Below are 22,894 nucleotides of genomic sequence, written 5' to 3'. Positions count from 1 at the left end.
CATTCTACTAGGGCTGTTGGGGCTTCCTGGGCTTTCCGCCACGGGGCCTCTGTTTCTCAGGTTTGTAAGGCCGCTACTTGGTCTTCTGTTCACACCTTTGTTGGGTTCTACAAGGTGGACGTGTGAGCATCGGCGGATGCTGGTTTGGGGCGCAAAGTGTTGCAGGCGGCGCTTGAGGGGTCTTTTGGGTGTTTGGTTTGTTGTTGCCCATCCCTCAGTGTGTTACTGCTTGGTGACGTCCCTACCATTCAGGATCTACGATCTGTTGCCTGTGTCCTTCAATGAACGGGAGAGAAAATAGGATTTTTGTACTCACCGTAAAATCCTTTTCTCTCCGTTCATTGAAGGACACAGGCCCCGCCCTCTTTATGGGGTGTACACTCCTAACTGCTTGTTACTAAACTGGAGACTTGTCAGCAGGTGGGGGGTTTGACCACCGGCAGGGGCCGCCCCTAGGCTGTAATTGGTCTTTAGTTTTGTGCCTAGCGTCCTTCTCCTGCAGGTGGCGATCTCCTGCAGGTGGCGATATTACCCTACCATTCAGGATCTACGATCTGTTGCCTGTGTCCTTCAATGAACGGAGAGAAAAGGATTTTACAGTGAGTACAAAATCCTATTTTCTTTGCAGCTGTTTGTTTGGAGCGGGAGTATACATTGCACACAACAGACAGTTTCTATTGGTTAGAATAGATGCCATTGAGCAAATAAGCGGGCAGACTGAGGGACAGTTGTGCATTAACTTAAAAGGACTTGGTCTTTAACCCTTTGTTAGGACAGACAGTTCTGCTCATCTAGTTTACAAGTGACAATGAAATCTGTCAGCACAGTACATATGAGGTTAATTATTGTAAACAAAACTCCCCCCTCCAGACAGTGTGAACTAAGCACGGTAATTCCGTTCTGGAGTTTGCAGACATTTTTAAATATTTTTTTTAAGTTAGGCTATGTGAAAGAGAACATTTAAAAAATAGAAAAGGGTTTTATCCTAAATTGTCTGCAAAAGTGGAAATATATTTTAAAATCTGTCAACCAATTTGCTTTTGATTCTTTTCATTTTTCTTTTAAACTCTGTTTATTGCAATCAAAAGTCCAAACATCGTACAATAATAAAGGAATGACGAGCAAGGATGCAAAGTGATCACATCATACATAAATCTTGTACAATGTCAGTAAACATAAACCAATGTATACCGCTTCTATCAAATACAACCTTATAAACACAAATTGAAGTTCAATACAAAACACGTGTAGTAAGATAAACAGAAGAGAATAAATACATCAAAAGACAGGGAAAGGAGGGCACCACTGTGGGTCGAATCCACCTCTTACCCAGGGGGATCAGGAGAAAAACTAGCCTCCACACATACACCACATATTTTAAGGTGTTTGTTTGTCTAGACAGTTTCTATGCATATAAATCAGTTTCTAATAAAGAATCACCTGAGTAACTAAAGCTTCCCATTGGGAAATGGTAGGGGCCATAGGTTGCAACCATTTAAGCTCAATCAGTTTGCATGCTAAAAATGTTTCTTGTAAAAAAAACTCTAGTGTATCGGGGTGAGTCCTCTTCATCAAGAATCCCAAAGAGAAATATAGCCGATGTACAAGGCATTGGTCTGGAAAGTAGGGATAAGAGCTTAGCTCTCACCCGTCTCTTATAAATGGAAATTACTGGACAGTCCCAAAGGACGTGAATAAAATCAGCATTAGGTTGAATACATCTCCAGCATTGTGACACGGACACACGTCTCATCTTACAGATTTGCACAGGAGTTGGGTATGACTGGTATATAATATAAAGATACCAGTAAATAATCTTCCCAGCCCTCATTTGTCATATCAAAGATACATTGTTGCCATTGAGATCTAACCATTAGATGTGATTGCTCCAATTTGGTATGCAGTAACTGAATATAAGGAAGAAACTAGACCCCTAAGGCTCCTTTCACACAGAGCGGTTGTCCGCGCGTATTCGGACTGCCGAATTTGCGCAGAGCCGCTCTAAACATAAAAAACAATGCACTTTAATGTGCATTGTTCAGACTTTTGCGTTGGCCGCGCTGCCTGCAAAATAATACAAGCGCAATATTATGGTGGATTCTGCTTGTTCGTGGCTATATAATACGGTACCTGCAAACGAGCGGAATCAATGCAGATTAAACATTTTTGCGTTTTTGTCCGACGCAGCAAAAGCTATATGTGAATGGAACCTTAGACATTGGGATTTGGGATTTAAAAATACCTATTAGGGGGTTATTGGATATCCACACCAAATTGAGACTTAAATGCATGTCTAAACTGAAAATATCTATAGAAAAGTGTGTGAGCCAGGCCAAATTTTGATTGCAATTGCTCAAAAGAGCAAAGAGCTGATTTTGTTTTAAATGTTTTACATTTTTTTAAAATTTTGATTGTCAAATAACTTCACGTCAAATTGTAGTAGTTATGGGCAGTTTAACGGACTTTGAAAAAGTTGATCTCATTGACATCTTTTTTAAATACAAGAGTACAACATGTGGAGAACAGTGAGAATTGGTAGTGGATACAGCATCTGTTGTCCTTAACACTTCAGACAAGCAATTATCCTCCGAGATTACATAAGTGGTCAGATCTATACTTACCATCTTCTGCAGCCCCCATGACAATCTTGAAATTGAAAGGTTCACAGGGCCTCAGGCTAAAGAACCCAGATCCTGACTGTAAAGAAGAAATCACTAAGGTCATTACAAATTCCTTAATAAATTAATTTGATTAATTAAAATAATACAATTCCAAAAAACAAAACAAATGCACAGTACATCTGTATAATACAATCTTTACTCTCGAGTAGGATGTATTCTCCCTGGAGCTTAGAACTGGTGTAGCACACTGCAGCTGTCTCATGCTGCCTCTATACCGAGAGCTGAGCAATAAATGTAGTCCTGTGACCCAAAAGAGAAGTAAAGCCAAAAAAAAGGATCTCTGATGCTCCTCCCAGGTAAGACTGCTAAATCAAGATAGAAAAAAAATTAAACGCCCCTAAACTAAAATGTGTGTTAAGAAGCGTCTCTCATGGCTCTCAGAAAGCAGGGCCCCACCAGCTGTCCAACTTGTTCCTAAAGTTGCCAATCAAGATCTGCAACACTGACAAATCCAACTCAGACGCCATACAAGTACAACTTTTGAATGCATGACCGCAACTACTTCACTACTACAAGAGAATGCCTATTTAAAGCTTCCTACGAATATAGCAACAAATTCAGGTTGTACTCTACATCAGCGATCTCCCAACACCCAAATTATAGGCATAAACACTCAGACGACCTAAATAACAGTTTCTATGCAGAGCTGGGCAAATATATTTCCCCCATTATTTTAGCCGATTTCCATACTGTTTTTAGTGTTTCTCAAACCTGATTGACAGCAAAAATTGCAGATGCTACAAGCCTGTTTTGATTGTGAAAGGATTATCTCTTAACAGGTAGAAGGTCTACCATCCCCAACTTCATTCACTTAGACCAGGCTAGCATTGTTGTTTAGTTGAGCTCTGGGACAAATCGGACTAAACACAATAATGATGAATCAATCACTTTCTCTGAAGATACACAAGCTCCTGCCTGATCTATTACACGTGTAAACCTAACAATAATGTGCACCTCTCGAACACATAGCTTCTTGGGACTTTTTTTATGCACTTCCCTCATCAAGGATAAAAAAAATATGGCTGAATGATAATGGTTTTCTTTAGTAGAGTAGAGTAAGGCAGAAACTCCTATCGGGTCTTTATTTTATCTTTATCCAAAACTAGATAAAAGTGTGTCCTTGGCATACACTTTTGTAACCGCAAAACATGCCAATCTACAATTTTTAGAACAAGCAAGACACTTTCTTTGAATAACAGAGGTATAGACTCGAGAGGACATAATCTTGCTCCTGTGTAAAGCATTAGTAAGATCTCATTTTGAATATTAAGTTGAATTTTGGGCACCAGGTCACAACATTTTTGTTGCAGATTGGTAAAGAAAGGGGCAACTGAATAAATGAATCCGAATGTAGATGAGGAAGGAATTTTATTTGCCTGTTTTCTGTTGCAGGTGGAAGAGTTAGATAGGATGGTGACCACTATGGCAGGATTTAAAAGGTAAGTTAGACACAGACACAATTTAACATTTACAAATATTGATTATTTGTTCACTTGATGCAGTTTAATCTTTTAGATTTAGAAGGAATTTTGTAAGTTATTTCGTGTTTGTGTGCTAATATTTTTATTTGAGTGTATCTTTATAGAAAACATTGTTTGTTAAATATTTGCACAATATACACTCACTGGCCACTTTATTAGGTACACCTCTTCAACTGCTCGTTAACACAAATATCTAATCAGCCAATCACATGGCAGTAACTCAATACATTTAAGCATGTAGACATGGTCAAAATGGTCTGCTGAAGTTCAAACCGAACATCAGAAAGGTGAAGAAAGGTGATTTAAGTGTCTTTGAACATGACATGGTTGTTGGTGCCAGACGGGCTGGTTTGAGTATTTCAGCAACTGCTGATCTAGTTACATCCAAGGTATGCAGAAGAGCATCTCTGAACACACAACACATTGAACCTTCAAGCAGATGGGCTACAGCCACGGAATAGTAGAACCACACTGAGTGTCACTTCTGTCAGCTAAGAACAGGAAACTGAGGCTACAGTTTGCAAAGGCTGACCAAAATTGTAAAATAGAAGATTGGAAAAAAGTTGCCTGGTCTGATGAGTCTCGATTTCTGTTGCGACATTTGAATGGTTGGGTCAGAATCTGATGTAAACCACATGAAAGCATGGATCCATCCTGCCTTGTATCAACGGTTCAAGCTGGTGGAGCTTCGCATCATGGATGTGCAGCCGACAAATCTGCAGCAACTGAATGATGCTATCATGTCAGTATGGGCCAAACTCTCTAAGGAATGTTTCCATCACCTTGTTGAATCAAATGCCACGAATAAATAAAGCAGTTCTGAAGACAAGAGGATTCCCACCCAGTACTAGCAAGGTGTACCCAATAAAGTGGCCAGTGAATGTATTTGTGAGACCTACAAAATCATCAGCACCGTATTTTTATGCTACGGGTCCAGAGCATTCAGAAAAATTAGAGCTTGGGGGGGTGCCTTTTACAAACTGTCAAAGCTTTAAGAAAAAAATTGTGAAACATATAACTTGAAAAATAGCAAAAATGATTTGGACATCTGCGGTTAAAAGTGGAGAGCAGGGCCTGGAAGTGAAAGGGTTAAACACGGTACATATTTTGCAAAAGAAGTTAAAATTCAAGATATGCAACACTAAAAATAAGCAACTTACACTTTAAATCGTTATTCATCTATTTAGTATTATTCTAAAATGAGGACCCAACAAGTATTCCTTAGGATAATGCACTTTTCTCATAAAGTATACTACTTCGTCCTACCTAGTTTGGTTGACAAAGTAACCCACACCCCATAAAGACTGTCCCAGTATTTAAAATCCCTAGAAAAATCTCAAGCCAGACTGTTCCTCATATGGGGTCATCTCCTGGCTGGATAATTAGTGTGGACTGCAGCTGTCAGTGACGGCTAGCAATGCACACCTGTGCACGCTACTAGCTGAAAATATGGTGTGTAGATTACATTTCCTTGGGAAAGGAACCCTTGTGTGGGGAACATTAGTTTACAGATTGTAGATGCCAAGTGCTTTGCCAATATTTTATAGGTTGCATTCACACCAGCAGCTGCGCTAAAACGCACTGCTGCTGGTTTCCGTTAGCAGCTAAAAATCCCAATGTGCTGGTCATGGTGGATCACACTTTTTTTACAACTACAACTTTATTGAAATGCCAAAAGTGACATTTCATTATGTTTTATGGGCACAGCATGGTGTGATGCAGTTAGGTACAACGCTGTGGTGTGAACTGAGCCTCCTGCGTTAAAAAAAAAAATAAAAAAAAAATAAATGGCCAGCAGTGCCCCAACACATTTGGTGTGAATCCAGCCTTAAAGCTTATTTAACATGAACAAGAAAATGCCTGTTTGAACTGGGCATAGGGTAAATTGAGAATAGCTTCTTCTCTTTGCAGTACAAAAAAAGAAAGGCTTATACCCAGAGCACCAAACCCAATTTTTGATTAACCCTGAGGTGGGGTATATGTATTTAACAAATGACTTTCAAAACAACCCCCAACTGTTTAACGAAACAGGAAAAGAGAAATTAAATGATCAAGAAAGATCAAAACGAAGTACAGTGTTAATGAGGGTCGGAGAGTCAAAATGTAGTACAAAATAGTATACATTTATTGAATAAAACACCACCTAGCCACCACTAATTATTCTCTAAAAAAGGTTATTGCAACAACCCACACTCTCATACCAAAAAAAAACATGCACACTCGGACGGGCTGATGAGCATAGTGATTGGTACTGGTTTAACTCAAGTTCATTGAGAAAACAGCGCTGAAATTATAATAATGTACCGTATAATGTGTAGCTCAGGATGAGATGCACTATGACAGTTTAGCCTTGGAACCGCTTGTATAGTGTTTAGATCTTTCCAAGGAATCTGAAAGGATTGTAATCACAGAGTGGAATTGTGTAGCTATTAGTCAGTTACATTTGTAGCCACTGCTCTCGGGATAGAACAAGCAGATTATGGGACAAATGGCTTTGTCAAAGACTGATTTGAGGTGCACAAACAGCACCCTGCCAGATTCAATTATGTGGTGTCACCTGGAGTGTTGTCACACATGGAAGAAAGATTCAACCAAATTGTGTAAAGTCACGAGCAAAAGTACTCATGGGTGCTGGATTACTTCCGGACGGTTTGTCTCAAAGGTTGTAAGTCTGTCCACTGCCTGTTGCTTCAGATAATCATCTGAGAAGAGATCAATGCTCCTGGTTTGGAGACTTCAGACACTTGGAAAACTTTCTTGGTGTGTAGAGTAGTTCCAAAGGCTTTAAATTGATTGAAGATGTAGTCATAGAACAGCGCTGTATAGTATCCCTGACCGGGAATCTATTGCCTGACATGCAGGTGATTAGCCAGCTCAACGTCCACTACCATAACGCGTTTCGCCCCGCCTTCTTTCCCAGGGCTTCGTCAGATTCTGATAGGTGGCGGTTACACAGAGTTTTTATTTGCTCAACTCGTGTGTTACTCTTTTACTTAATCCCTAGGGTGCTGAGATGGAGTGAGTGTCAATGCTGTCATAATTGATTAAAAGTCAACTGTGATCCAGGGTGGAGAATATCATAAAGAAAATGATGATGATTACTAATTTGATGATTACTAATTAACTATGTAATTACAGAGCCGTGGAGTGGGATAAACACATATATACCACACAATGCCTTATAAACAATAGATAAGTAAGTAGACCCAGCAGAACACTGATTTAAACAGTTGGAAACTTAATGTAAAGAGTCTCTTTTAGGAGAGAGATTACTAGTACTGATAATGGGACTAAACCAGGATGGACTAAGTATATGAGGGGAATAACTGGTTTACTCATTAAAGTTAGAAGGAACAAATATTAAAGGAATACTTGTAAATTACACTCGTTAAGTCCATGTGGAGCCATTGTTTTTAGCTTAAAAATCCACATTCAAAGTCACCTCTACGTGCTGGTAATTTGAGTGCATAGATTCCAAATCTTTATACCTGTAGTTTGCCCTCCATGATGTTTAGTGAAGTGTTGCGCAAGTGGACTATCTTTGTCATTATTTTTTATGTCCCTCAGGTGTTCACCGATTCTTACTTTTAGCTCACGCTTAGTTTTTCCAATATATCATTTTTTGCATGGGCATTCTATTTGATAATTACCCGCGTGGTATTACAGTTTTGAAGAATGTCAAAACTGGTTGTACCTGCTGAGTTAAAGAATTGTTTACATTTATGTACAAAGGGGCAGATGTGACACTTGCCACAAGCATAGATGCCCTTAGGTTTTACAGTCTTGGATAGTCAGGTTTCCTGGGTGCTGGGAATGAATTCAGAAGAGACCAGTTGGTCACGTAGGTTCCGTGCCCGCCGTGCTGTCACGAGTGGGTATGGACCTACTATATTCCTAAGGGTTGGGCATAGCTGTAGAATATGCCAGTGTTTCTTTAGTGTTTGTTTGAGAGTGTGCCAACCAGTTCTGTATTGGGTGATCATACGGACCCTTTGGTCGGTTCTGTCTTTTTTTGTACCCTTGAGGAGCTCCTCTCTTGTTCGTCTATTGGCTATATATTGAGTTAAACCTGTACCAATCACTATGCTGATCAGCCCGTCCTAGTGTGCATGTTTTTTGGTATGAGAGTGTGGGTTGTTGCAATAACCTTTTTAGAGAATAATTAGTGGTGGCTAGGTGGTATGTTTATAATGACCGAGAATTTTATTCAATAAATGTATACTATTTTGTACTACATTTTGACTCTCCGACCCTCATTAACACTGTACTTCGATTTGATCTTTCTTAATCATTTCATTTCTCTTTTCCTTCTTCTCTTTGCAGCCTTGGATTGCAGCATTACAAGAGTTGTTACCCAGTCTTCTGCATGCCAGTAGCGGGGGTTAAACGATAAGCAAGGGTCACTTGTTATTGGAACCACTTGGAAGATTGTTTACCTAGATTCCACAGCTAGCAGCAGCAAAGGGGTATTCTGCAGTGGGGAGGTTGTAGACTGTTCCTCCTGCATGATTTTTAAGGGTTACTATTTCATTTTGGCTGGAGTGTACCTTGTGTTACAAATGTAACATTTTACAAAATATGCCAGCTCAAAGCATCCAATCGGATTTTATCTTTTGAGCATGTAGAACCTTGTATGGTGATTGCAGACTGGTTGCCAACTGTTGTTGGCATTGTTCTTTTTCTCTGTAATGGCAGAATACATTTTATATAATGTAGCATGACCTGACAACTGTTTAGAATGTTTGATGTAAAGAAAATACAGTCTACAGGTTTCTTCTAGGTTTTAAAACTTTAAACATATTTTTTATTTAATGTGTTTTGTGTAATCTGCAGGGTCACATACGATGTTTTCTTGTTCTAGGGCATACATGGTGACAGGTCAAACATACAGCCGCAAGATTGATGTAGAAGTTTTGTCTGTTCTTGCCAGTCTGGGAGCCACAGTCCACAAGGTAGGCTATCTGTGCAGTATATCAAAAAGAAACATTGAACTCCATTCTTTTGATTGTAAATGGACTTGTGACTGTGCTTTATCTTGCATATGTTTTAAACTTGTTAAAGGCTAACTCCACTTTAAAAATATAAAAATGAAACTATCTTTAACAATGAACATGGCATATATTGTCGCCATTTTGTAATTTAATGTTATTAAAAATGACTTTCCCATAAAAACTGTAGCTGCTGTAATGTTGTAAATGTGACAAAAAAATTCAGTGCAATATGGCAGAACAGAAACCGGTAGGAAGCTGCAACAAAGTTTGTTAAAATCCTTGTAATGTACTCGGATGACCCAGAGATGATTATTTTTTCTTGACAAAAGTGGAATTACTATTTATGGTGGCCATACACTGTTGTTTTTTTTTTCTTCTTCTTCTTCTTTATTCAGCCTGCGGGCTGAATGGAAAAAAATAGAGCAGATTCCCCCATCCATGCCTACAAGCATGCCAAAGGGGGGCCTTTCAGGCTGCTGGCTGTCGCTGGCCGCTGTGAGGAGGAACACGCCACTGTTCAGATCACTGACAACCTGTGTAGCGGCCCGTTCCTCCTCACAGCTGCTGCTGAGTCAGTGACATCCAGCAGCTGTGGAGGAGAAGGCAGGGCCCAGCGTCGGCAGCGAAGGAGGAGGTGGGGCCTGGCGATGGAGGAGACAGGGCCTAGCGACGGAGGAGGTGGAGAGCGATCGGGGCTGATCGGTAAGAGGGTTTGACCAGCCCACCTGAGAGTGACCCTGCAGAGCTCACCATAGAGTGTCTATGGTGGGCTCTGCAGGGTCACTCTCAGGTGGGCGTAACTAGAAATCACAGGGCCCCATGCAAAATTTTGCTATGGGGCCCTGTTCGAGGGATGCCGGCCGGAAGGGTGCCGACAGAGGCATCCACTGTGTGGCTGTATTTTTCTTCTTTTTTTTTTTAATTTAATTATTGTTTCTTCCTATTTTAAAATGCTATAGGGTACACTGTTCTCTTAACAGTATAGGTGGGGAAAAAAACCAAACAAAAAGAGAAATGATGAGCAAAACAAACCTCAAACAGTACAAGCTATACAAAGTTGCAAAATAGCAAACGTAACTAAGTAAATCAATAAAGCAGCTATATAAGTAAGATGGATACATAGGCTAAACCAAACTTAAATCATTAGTTAACATAATTAAATAAGTAGGTAAGTCACTTTGGTAAAGGTGCCCATACACCTTACAATTATCGTATAACAAACGAACGTGATCGTGTTTTTGTACGATAATCGGCCAGATAATGGGATTGCAATCACTGTACAACTGGCTGAGTTTCCTAACTAACGAAAATCGATGGATTAGTGGCGTTTTCGCACAACAAAAATCACAACAGGAACACTGCACATGCGCAAACAAAAATCGCTTCTGTCGATGGACAAAAATCGTAGTAGTATTGCTAACGGACGATCATTGCAAGCGGTATTGGTCTGTGCATGATGTCTATTTGAGCGGAAATTGAACGAGGGTGCGTTCCCGGGACAAAAGAAATCTAACCATAATTGTAAGACGTATGGCCAGCTTTAGTAATACAAACTAGGGATTTCCCGATGCCCCTTTTTCAGGCCCAAGTACAAGTACTTCCCCTCATGTACTTGCCGATACCAATTACTTTATGGTAATATTGTTAAAGTTGTTTTATTTATTTTTGTAACTTTATTTTGCATAAAACATCTAACAGTGTGATTTTATAAGATTATTTAAGAGGGTGTGTTTAGGGGCGGAGTTAAGGGCAGGGTAGGGGTTAGGTGGGCAACTGGTGGCGAGTAACTCTTAAAGCAGGGCTAGTAGCTCAGGACTTTGGCAAGATCAACAGTACATATACATACACTGTATGTGACGAGTTATTTATGGCCCTGTACTGCTGGTGACCGCTGATCACATTCATTAATTAAATAGTTAAGCTTTTGTAAAAGCTTCTTTTCTTTCATTAATAAAGAAGAGAAGAATAAAGCCGTTACATACAAATACGGGATTTCTAAATAGCGATCTGGTATTTGACAGCTAAAGATAGCAGAGAGGTAGCAGAGTGAGTCACCTCTCTGCTATTCGTTTTGACAGCTCCATAGACTTGCCCGATGTTTATGAAGTTGTGTGATACATTTCAGTCACAATGTTACAATCAGGGGCGTAACTAGAAATCACAGGGCCCCATAGCAAAATTTTGTATGGGGCCCCGTGATTTCAGCCGCCAGTGAAAGCCACCAGCAGAGGATCCCATAGCGACCCAGGCGGCCCGCAGGGCATCTGGCCGGGCCCCACTGTGCCCCGGGCCCCATGGCGGCCGACTGGGTCGCTATGGTGATTGTTACGCCACTGGTTACAATGTACCTCTGTGCCTGAAATGTCTCACTTCTGATTGTCTGCGCACGATAAGAAACCCTTAGTGAGATCTGATTCTGACATGCTGTCAGGATCGGTCTCTAGGGCAGGGGTCTCAAACTCCATTTAGTCGGAGGCCACTGGACACATTTTTTAACATTTACAGCCGTTACTGTATACTCTTTAAACTAGGTCTTGTATCTCCATGTGTCCTCACAGGCAATTATATAATTTACCTTTGGCGCTCCCAAAGTCAATTTATGTACGTATTTGCCCAAGAGTTAAAGTGGCAGTAAAGTGGGGAAAAAAAGAAAGACTTGCTAGAAAAACAACCTCTTTGTCTTTGCACCCTCTATTTTCCTTTGGAAAGATGACACAAAACATAAGACATTTCCCGGTTGGTTTGCTATGGTTCTTTCTTTTGTAACTGTAATATATTAACCACTTGCTGCCCAGAGCAATTTCTTACTATTTGCGCACACATGATAAACTCTGAATGTTTGGCTAGAAAACAGCTTCAGACCCTCAAACAATGATATATTTTCTGAAAGCAGAGGCCCTGTAGAATAAAGAGATGCTAGTTGCAATTTTTTATGTTCCACGATATTTGCGCAAATGTTTATCAAACAAGTATTTTTAGGATAAAATACACTTAAACGAAATTTAGTGCACAGAAACAGAATATAATGCCCATTTTTTTTCAAATATAAAAGATGGGGTCACGCCGGGTAAATAGATACCAAACATGTCAAGCCTTAAAATTGCGTGCGTCCGTGAAACTGCAAAAAACTTAAATAACCAAAATTTCCCGTAGGCGACGCTTTAAACACTTTTACGCTCATCAGTTTAGTGTTAACAGTGATTGGGCGCAATTTTAGTTTTTGCACGTAGGCGCATCTGACACGTGTTTTGCGTTGTATGTGTGTGCACATGGGAGACGGTGGACTTAAAAAAAAAATATGTAAAAACGTTTTTGTTTGGTTTTTTTTTACACAGCTTTATTGCATATGAGCTAACAATAGCAAATATAATGTGACAGGTCCTCTTTATGGAGACATCAGAGGTCTTTCAGACCCCTAATGTCACCTAGGGACCCCAAAGAAGCTGGTGAAGCAGAGATCTGCTTCACCAGCTTCTTCTTCTGGCTCTAGGAGCCAGAGACTGTGCTCCGTGACACCGGAAGTGATGTAATACACATCACTTCCAGGTTCAGTGATCGGAGGAGAGCTCAGTGGCTGGAAGCCTCTGATCTCTACTCCAATCTAGCCCGAGACCCTCCACGCCGGTCTCAGGCTCACACGAGGGACAGCAGAGCCTGGGAAGCCGACGGCGGGGTACACGGCACCGCAACGTACAAGCGATCCAGCACCTGCATAGACGCCAGATTGCTTGTATTCAAACAGGAATCGCCGGCTGTTTAAAACATGGCTGCAGCATAACCACTTCCATGGGAGAATGTACATTTACATGAACCCGCAGGAAGTGGTTATCATACGTTTCTTTGCACAAGGCTGCATAGGCTGTTTATAATCACTCATACCCAGTATATTATGACAAATTTATATAACGGCCTTCTTTAAAAAAAAAAAAAATTTTTAAATGATTTGCTTCAATGTGTGTGTTTAGTTTAAGGCTAGCCATACACAAATGAACTATTGAAAATCAATAGATTACTCCATTCACGCTAAGCAGTGTGGATGGAGGAATCTCCAGGGCAGCTATTATTTTCAGGCAGCTGTAACAACCATGACTATTTGTATACGTGAGCAATGACTGCATTTGATAGGATGCAGTCACTGTTCGGCTGATCATTTTTGACCTAGCAGTCGGCTTTTGTGGTGCCGGGTGGTGTCAACAGGGCCACTCACACCTTGAATTCCAGCCGATTCACCAGAAATTTGAATGGTATAATTCTTATAAATACCATTTCATTAAATTTCCTTTTTATTTCCCACTTGAGTGAATAGACGGTAAACCAGGCTGTGCTACACATACACTGCTCTTTCTTATTGCTAGAATCACAGCTTGGTTCCTAAAGCAAAGCTGTACTGAAAAAAGAAAGGTTAGGTTTGTGCCCTCATTTGAAAATGCCAATTGTATTGCTTTCGTGCTGATCAAGTGGCTCATTGGTTCTCAGGGTTACAGAGCTAGGACAGATCAGATGATCAGGAATTCAGGCTTTACTTGCTACATACGTTTTCCAAGTTAGTAACACAAAAACGATTTAAGTCACAGCTTGAATAAGACAGGAAATTATCATTTTGGAAGCATTACAATAGTAGCTTACACGTTTTTGCAAGTTTTCTTTAGCTTTCAATGAGCACACTTTGTAGTTACTGAATCAATACATTATTAATTTTATTCAGTAAACAATTCAAGCAGAAAGTGCAATTCAGCACTAAGTTCGAAGAGCTGAATGAAGAAATTGGGGATTGCCTTGTACTGGTCTGGCTTAAGTTCTGCTTGGTTCCTGTGGACTTGCAATTCGTCATTGCCAGATTTAAATATTCCTTGGAAAAGTAGGCTGCACCTCGTGTGGCCTAGTGAGCTGCATGTTCAAGATAATAGGTTTCAATAGACATAGATACATGAATAAAGTATTGTACTAAACTTCAGTTATCTCGGTTCCACATCACCGCTCTTTAAATGCAACCTCTGACTCCTCTGCTGGAACTGATGTTTGGAGTACAAATGAAATATCCCGTGACATCTAGGACCCGTCCCCTTACCTCAAAGGCTGTCTCCATTTCCTCTTTGGACAAAAGAAGTTGCAACATTGCTACATGCATCTACATACTTGTACATGTGAAAATAATTGCATCAACGGTCTGCCACATTGATAATGACTGAATTATACATGTATCACAATAGGAGAAAATGTACAAAGATATTTGCAAATGATACTACAATAGAGTGCTTTAGGGAAGTATGGGAATAGTATGGGTAAAACTGGGCAAGTTTGAAGTGTTGTTTTATAATGAAGCTTCATTCTTTATAAGTGTTTTCCTTGCTTGTCTGTGTTTTATGTTACATTTTTGTTCTCTCCAAACTTGTTGATTAACAATAACCTTACTGGGTTCGAGGCTCTGGCCACAGGGATAACTGAGTGTAGTGAACTTACTGAGGACACTGTTGCCTCTCCCAGAGTTCAGTTTGGGAAAGGCAGCCCAAGAAGGGAAAAGGTTGTACTGCAGTGCTTATGTGCTAACAAGAAAGACGCTGATTGGAGGAAAGAGCAGAGGGATAGGGAGCCAAGCTCACTAGCCTGCTACTTCTCCAGACAAAGACTGGAGGCTGGGACAAGACCTAGTTGAAAAGTCATGTTTTCAGTGTGGGTGAACTGCCTAAATCTCGGTAATGAACCAAGATTTCTCAGTCTTGTGGCTGATCTATTTATTATGTGTAGTCCTTCCTACTGTGCTGTGTAAAAAAAAAACACCCTGCTATGGTATGATAGATGTATTTTCAGTTTTTACTTTCATCTGTGGTTGTTCTAGAAAACACTGCAGTTGAACAACAATTTGTATGGAGGCCTGCATTCCTTCTAAAATTGCTAGTTCTCTGGCTCCCAAGCTGACCCTCTTGCTTAAGTGCCTCCATTAGTTTCTCTTGGGAGAGTTTAACTTAAAGAAAACCTTTTATTGTGGGAAAAATAAGCGCTTCCAGTGGTCTAATTATTATTGCTAAAACGTCTCTTGACCAAGTTTTATACCTGAGTGTGCATTGCCACCACCTATCAAGAAGACCGAAATATAACATTATGCTTTATACAAAAGGATTAGTATTTCTGATAGGAAAAATAAGAAGTACAGGACTTTCACCCAATCAGTGCATGGAAGAGGAGAGCCAAGAGCCAATAGAAGCAGCAGGAGGGGGAATGTGTGTTTCCCACTAAAAAGGTAATTGGAAGGCAGGAAAACAGAAATCTTGTTAATAACCTTGGAACTGTATTGGGTATTACTACAGGGAGAGGTACAATATTTTGTATCTACTTACAAAGCTTTTTTCCTGTGTTATGCAGATATGCACTGATATCCGTCTGCTGGCCAACTTAAAAGAAGTCGAGGAACCATTTGAAAAAGAACAAATTGGTGAGTCCATTTATAACTCATCTAGTCAATATATAAAACGTAATATTTCCAGCCAGGCAGGTCCAGAGAATTCCTCAGCGCTGGTGTTCGAATACAAAATAGGGCACCCATTTTACCATCCATGTGAACTAAGCCTTATAAGCTGTAAAGGTTACATTGCAGCATTCAATAAACACAACATGATTATACACCTTGATACAGTTAAGTGCATTTTCCCTCCGGAACTGATGCACACTACAGCATGCTTTCTGATCCATACTGCACCATGCACTCTTGTACCACAATCCTTATGCACCAAAATCTATACAACACCATACAAGCCAATACACATTACACCATGTATCCAGTACTTGCAACATTTGTGCCCTCATACCCTCTGTGTTCCCTAATACTCAAAGCACTATGCCCCTCAATGCTCACACCCACTGTGTACTTTAAGGCTTGCACCCTCCGTGCACCCCAAGACCCACACTCACCATGCATTGAAAAACTCATAGCACATAAAGCCATAACCTGTATTACTCACCCTAGAGTTCCCTTGTGTGGCTAAGCAGTTTGTGTGGCTAAGCAGTTTGATTCACATCCCTTCTCACTTTCATCCATATTTCTGGAGTGCTTGGTGCTGGAAATCAATGCATGAGCTCAAGCACCCACAGAACAAAGTGAAATTTACATACAGAAGTACATGAATAAGAGTAATTAAGTTTTAGTGAGAGACAATGGAGTATGAAAAGAAGCGACTTTGCTGTGGAGTCTGTTTTAGCTAAATTGTAGTGCTTTGGGAATCCTTTTGTCATATATTAAATGTTTGTTTATAATACAAAGACATATTGTCAGGAACAGATATAAAAACATATTTAAAAGCCTGTAAACTTTAAATAAATCAGATTTGATTTAATAATCACTAAAATTTACCTTTTAATATATTGTATTGTCCTTTTAAACCGGTATGTGCTGCTTTAGCTTCATTTTTACTTGTTTTTCAGGGTCTCATTGGCCCATTTGTTCACAAAAGTTCTTTGTTTACAGAGCTGAGTAGGGGAAGCTGAAACTTACACAAATGAATGACTTAAAACAGTGACTCATCCCTTATTGGGCAGCCCTGTCCAAAGTTCACCTACTGTCATTTTAGATAATTCATGGTGCACAGGGAATCCTTTGTCATGCATTGAATGTTTGTGTGTTAAACAAAATAATTTTTTGGAAATTCTCTTTTGTGTTTTTGTGATCTATACGAAGCAGTGACTTGCAGTCATCCTGCCTGTTAGTATATTCTAAGCACAGAGTTGTCTTTCTACCAAATTCTGCTGAACTTGCTCCAACATTGTTAAATATCTTAAAGATTTTCCTAAAAGCTTAACAGATGTCAAATGTGGGCAAGACGAAGAAACTTTCATATTCATTCCAGTATCTATTTAAATGTCTGCAGTGTTAACTTGCATGTTTGTTTTTCTCTCTCAGGTTCTAGCGCAATGCCCTATAAAAGAAATCCCATGCGTTCTGAACGTTGCTGCAGCCTAGCACGCCACCTCATGACACTAATTATGAATCCACTACAGACTGCTGCTGTTCAGTGGTTTGAACGTACACTGGATGACAGCGCCAACAGGTACTACCAACCGAGTTCAGATGTGTAGAATGGTTGCTAACCTAAAGATAACTTTTATATTCATTGAATAGTGTTCTTTTAGTATACAAGTATCATGGAGGTATGTCCAGGGAAGCTCTGGTGTATGTTTGTGTGTGGTGTATAGTCTGAATGACACACCTACAGCCAATTACTTCAGTGATCTCAGAATATCTTCTAATCATCTGTTTAGTTTATTGTGTATTTTGTCTACAGGAGAGTAAGTTTGGCTGAAGCTTTTCTGACGGCAGACATCGTTCTCAGCACGCTGCAGAACATTTCTGAGGGGCTTGTGGTTTATCCAAAGGTAAGGTAACATGCAACTTTGGAAACCTAATGTATTTTTTTTGTTCATTGGAGGGCACCACTCTGCCTTGGATAATCACCAACTGCGTATAGCACCACCACTCAGAGAAGTAGTTGTCTAAAGGGCCCGTTTACCCCCTCCTATTTTACAGTTGTTGGCTTTAAGGGCTTGGCTGTTAAAAGCCAAGTGCTGAGAGACGGAGGGTTGTCAGATGTAGTCATCCGTACCATGCTCAAGGCCTGCATCTTGTAAGATATACCATCTTAAGTGGAAGTCGCATTTTGCATGGTTTGAATCCCCAGGGGGAAAGCAGAGGCTGGCTTTAAGAACAATTAAGAGTCGGGTTGCTATTTCTTTCCTAAATCCACTGGCATCGCTGTCCCAGCTCTCCACTTGAAGCAGGACTTTGTGCTTTCATTGCTGTGTCCTAAGCCAGTCCAACCTAAAGAAGTGGGCCCACATCCCTTTTGATGTATTCAGGTCATTTAGGGGGTCAACTTCTGCAATCTAATGCTGGATACAGCAGATCATTGTCCAGTTACTGTATATTATTTCAAGCACCACTGTTTTGTTGTGGAAGTTCTCTGGTACGTCCCAGTTGATGATCATCTAAAGCAAAGTTGTGTCATCCAGTGAACAAAAGAGAAAATAGGAATTTTTGTACATAAATTATTTTCTCTGCAAAATTTTCTATTTGGTAATTGTAAACGGCAATTGCATTAGAAAACCTTAAACACGGTATGCTTGGAATGTTCCTAATGGTCTGAGTAACCAATAGGTACACATTAATCTCCCACTGGGCCAAGCTTCAGTATCTTGCCAGTCGGCCTTGCTCGCTCTCAAAATACCTGAACAATGCCTGCATCCAATCAGATTGTTCAGGTATTTTGACAGCCAGCAGGGCCAACTAGCAAGATACTGAAGCTTGGCCCAGTGGGAGATTCTGCCATCCACACAGTTAAGCGTACATGGAGGAATCTGTTGTACTTTTTCCATGTGACCATAGAAAATCTTCAAATAATTTGTAGGTATATGGCCACCTTAAGTGTCAGAGGCAGTGCTGCAAATCCAAAAAGCAGCGGGCAGGGCCAGGTGTAGCCAGCTGCAGATTGAAAAACTAAAGGCTTGCAAATAAGCAGTGATGTTTGCTGATTGTCATACCCACTGCAACATCTTCTCATCCTATTGTAGGGCACAGCCTACATTAGGGTCACAAGGCTGTTCTGATTGTAGAAACAGTGCAGCATCATTATCACCCCATTACAGAAAGCTTCATGAGGTGCACTTAACTGTCAGTGTCACCAGGCATTTCTGAGATTTTGTACGGGCACAAAGGCAAAACTATAAATGCACTTCATTTTTTTTTTGTGAAACCATAGTTCTACTTTAAATTATTTTCTCTGATAGCATTATGGGGAACATGTTTTCCCTTTTATTGTTCGTATTGGAAAAAGGTATGTGTAGCAGTATCGCACGCAAAGATTAAAGGAGAACTATGAGGTGAGTACTTTTCACTCATCCTCATAGTTCTAGCTGACCTGTGACAATGAGACTGTCACAGGTCGGCTCAGTAGATCGGGAAGTGAGCGAACACATACCGGCGTTCGCTCACTTCTCGATCCTGTCACGGCAGAGAACCGTGACAGGGGAGGGGCTGGGTACAGCGCTGACTGGCGGAAGGGAGGGGGCGGGTACAGCTGGCTCTGCCTCTAGATAGGCAGAGCCAGCTGTCACTCACGCAGCTGGGCGGATCCCGGCACAATTGTCGGGATCCGTTTCAGCTGCGGCGTCTCAGTATAGCTCGCGGTATACTGAGCTTAGGGTGACGGGAGGACGCTAGTTTGTGTCCTCCCGTTACCCTTAGGATAACTATGGGGAAAAGCCCTAACCCCATAGTTCTCCTTTAAGTAATAATTAGACACGAATAAGAATACTAATGTCCGAGTCTGTCAATGACATCTCTCTTTTCTTTCATCTCTCTCTTTCTTGTTCAGGTTATTGAAAGGAGAATCCGGCAAGAGCTGCCGTTCATGGCCACAGAGAATGTGATCATGGCAATGGTGAAGAGTGGAGGAAATAGGCAGGTCTGTTATTCAGTTTTCCGCTGTAGTTTGTGTCCTTTATAAAAATAGGTTATTCTTGTTTAAGAGCAATTTTTTTAATTTGCATATGGTCAAATGTAGGAGATCAGCCAAAAAGTCATTTCAGGATTATTATGCTGTGTTCTTAGTTTTTTAAATCTGAAAGTATATTGTTTTGTTTATTACATTCCCCCACAACCTCTCTGTATATTAACCACTTGCAGCCCAGAGCAATTTCTTACATTTGTACACACATGATAAAATCTAGAAAACAGCTCGGACCGCAAACAATAATATATTTTCTGAAAGCAGAGGCTCCGTAGAATAAAAAGATGCTAGTTCCAATTTTTTATGTCGCATAGTATTTGCGCACATGTTTATCAAACAAGTATTTTTAGGATAAAATACACTAAAATGAAATGTAGTGCACAGAAACAGAATATAATACCCACTTTTTTGGTAAAATATAAAAGATGGGGTCAAGCCTTTTAAAATTGCATGCGTCCATGAATATCTGTTACTTTACTTTTTTACAATTTTTTTTTTTTTACACTCGGCTTTATTGCTATCGCATAGGGGGGCTAACAAGCCCCCTATGTAATCGCAAATCTAATGTGACAGGTCCTCCTTTATGGAGACATAAAGGGGTCTTCCAGAACCATAATGTCACCTAGGGACCCCAAAGAAGCTGATGAAGCAGAGATCTGCACCTGATCTGCATCTGCCGCACCTGTACAGACAGTGTATCACTTGTATTTAAACCGCAATCGCCGGCTTTTTAAAACGGTACCAAGAACCACTTACGGCGGATGACGTACATTTACGTGAACCCGCTGTACGTGGTTAACATTCACTTACATGTTGCGCTTATGTGTCATCATCTCTTCACACCTTTTTGCTTTGCACTGTAGGGAGTGCTACTGGTGTGTATTACATCTCCCATCATTCAGTGTAGAATTGTTGCCAAATATGGTGGGATGAGACTGTTACTGGCCTGGCTGCATTAGCATACAGAACGCTTCCAGTGCACTAGCAATGCTGCTGCAATGATGACAACACTGTCTATATTACATGTATTATTCGTTGTATTCATGGTTGCAGGGGAAGGGATTGGGTCATGCTGTGTCATACAACCTGGATGAATGGGTTTATCACTTTTGGATTATGGCAGCTAGGAGCAATATAATGAGTGCTACAACCAGGACATTCTACTTTAAAAATGCAAAAACGGTGGATAGCATCACATATTGGCATTGGTGCCCTGTAAGGTATGTATGGTCCTTTTAGGGTTAGTCCTGGATAGCTTAGGTTAAACGTAGGCCGCTGGTAGAGCACTTTTAGCTCAAGCAGTGTAACAGCTCTTAACACATGGTCTGCTCTAAATGTCTATTCTGTAATGTATCCTCTACCGACATTTTTTAGTAGCTTTTGTAATACAGGTTTTGCTTCTTCCAAATATATTTGTATATATTATGTTAGTCTAGATTTCTGTTGTTTTAATTTTGCACATGTTTATTTCTATTATCACCTTTTACTAGTCCTTATATTTCATTTGCTGGAAGCTTCAGTTTCTCTGTTGGACCCCAGTATGCCTACAAGATCCTTTTTTTTTGTACTGAATGTTTTCTGTCCTCTGTCCTATGTGTTAGGACTGCCATGAACGGATCAGAGTGCTGTCTCAACAAGCAGCAAATGTAGTAAAACAAGAGGGTGGAGACAATGACCTGATAAGCAGAATCCGATCCGACTCCTATTTCGCCCCCATACACAGTCAGCTGGACCAGCTACTTGACCCTAAATCTTTTATTGGTCGAGCTCCTCAACAGGTGAGTCTAGCCTGTCTTCTGTATGTTATCAACCCAGGGATGGCACTGTTTTACTCATGCTGCACCCCTTATGCATGTTCTGGGTCCACCAGTGTGAAATAATGTCTGTCCCATGCCCATCCCCTGACCTGGTACAAGTTGGCCACTATGTTTTATGGCTGAACTTAGCACATAGCCATTAATTTAGAGTATGATTGAGTCTCTTATTTTTTCTTAAAAAAATATATTTTGCCTCATTTTTTGTACCTGGCAACAGGACTCCCCAGTGAGGACATAGACCGCAATATAAACTTAGGAACGGGGTGTATAAAAGTGCCACACTATAAGATTCAAAGTCTGTATTAAAAAAAATGGTATGAAGGAAATATTTCATATTTGGATGAAAAGATTGGGGGGAATTTATCAAAACTGGAGCAGATTTGCACTGCAACCAATCGGCTTCTCTGTCTCATTTTCAAATCTTACCTGAACAAACTGAAGAGAGATGCTGATTGGTTGCTATGGGCAACTGCTTCAGATTTTGTCTGCTCCAGTTTTTTTGATAAATTCCCCCCATTATATTTGGTGGTTTGATAAATATGAATGAAAAATGTTTTTTTTTATACAAAACATCATCATTTTAAACAAGGTGTGCAATTTTTGTGTGATATTAAGCCATAAAAAGCCATAAAAAAAAGATCCCAAATACATCATGCTGGACCTATGTTTACCAATAGGGGATCATATCCATATGAGTATTTTGTGATATAATAAAAGAGAAAAAAGTCTGAATTGCCAAAGTTTACTTTAATCACACAATTACATACATGACATAGTTCAATTGTCCTTTGGAGAACACCCATAAGAAATGACCCAGTCTACCTTTTAGAACCCTAGCAAAGTTTGAAGGGAAATTTAGAACACTTGTAGGTAAAGCAGTTTGCGATTTATTACCAACCCTTTGATGTAGCACAATATTAATCTGCTGAGCCTGAAAAAAAATTCTCACGGCAAAGATTGAGCTGAGCAAATAACTAATGCATGACTGTTTCGAACCTTTTATTTTGACAGGTTGTGAAGTTTCTGAAGGAGGAAGCGATTCCACTACTGACACCATACCAGAGTAAAATGGATGTGAAAATTGAACTGGACCTTTAAAATGTGTTATAGAGATATACTTATTTTGGAAATAAAATTAAGAGATAATTTCCTGTGTTCTTTTTTATGATTGCGATCCTACAACTACACTTTTTTTGTTATTGAATGTTTATTTATTTGTTTTCATTAGTTCCACAAACACTGTATATACAATCATATTGTCAAAAAAAGTTCATAAAAAACACATACACCAATCATATTCACTCCATCTTTACAATTCCATCTTATATTTTATAAATAACTTCTGTTTTCTTCATTTTTACCCCTCAATCATGTGCTTATAGTAAAAAAGAATATTGCATTTACAAACTACTTACAGTTATAGTAAAATTC

The 22,894-nt window shown here is 40.0% G+C and overlaps 1 protein-coding gene across 2 annotated transcripts in view; it reads left to right on the top strand.

Annotated features, from left to right (window-relative positions):
• Window positions 1–22,611, top strand: part of ADSL (adenylosuccinate lyase) — a 44,312-nt gene extending 21,701 nt beyond the window's left edge. Inside the window, exons 6-13 of one of the 2 annotated variants that reach the window (XM_018565768.1) lie at window positions 4,074–4,120; window positions 9,024–9,114; window positions 15,514–15,583; window positions 17,045–17,192; window positions 17,427–17,517; window positions 19,512–19,601; window positions 21,248–21,424; window positions 22,475–22,611. In XM_018565768.1, the coding sequence (XP_018421270.1) occupies window positions 4,074–4,120; window positions 9,024–9,114; window positions 15,514–15,583; window positions 17,045–17,192; window positions 17,427–17,517; window positions 19,512–19,601; window positions 21,248–21,424; window positions 22,475–22,561 (801 nt within the window). In that variant the 3' untranslated portion in view covers window positions 22,562–22,611. The remainder of the gene's footprint in view (window positions 1–4,073; window positions 4,121–9,023; window positions 9,115–15,513; window positions 15,584–17,044; window positions 17,193–17,426; window positions 17,518–19,511; window positions 19,602–21,247; window positions 21,425–22,474) is intronic. The other variant, XM_018565769.1, reaches the window with a different exon arrangement.
• Window positions 22,612–22,894: the final 283 nt, after the last annotated feature.

Source organism: Nanorana parkeri, unplaced genomic scaffold (assembly GCF_000935625.1).
Source record: "Nanorana parkeri isolate BGI_ZX_2015 unplaced genomic scaffold, ASM93562v1 scaffold885, whole genome shotgun sequence".
Lineage (NCBI taxonomy): Eukaryota > Metazoa > Chordata > Amphibia > Anura > Dicroglossidae > Nanorana > Nanorana parkeri.
This window is presented reverse-complemented; position numbering and strand designations above follow the sequence as displayed.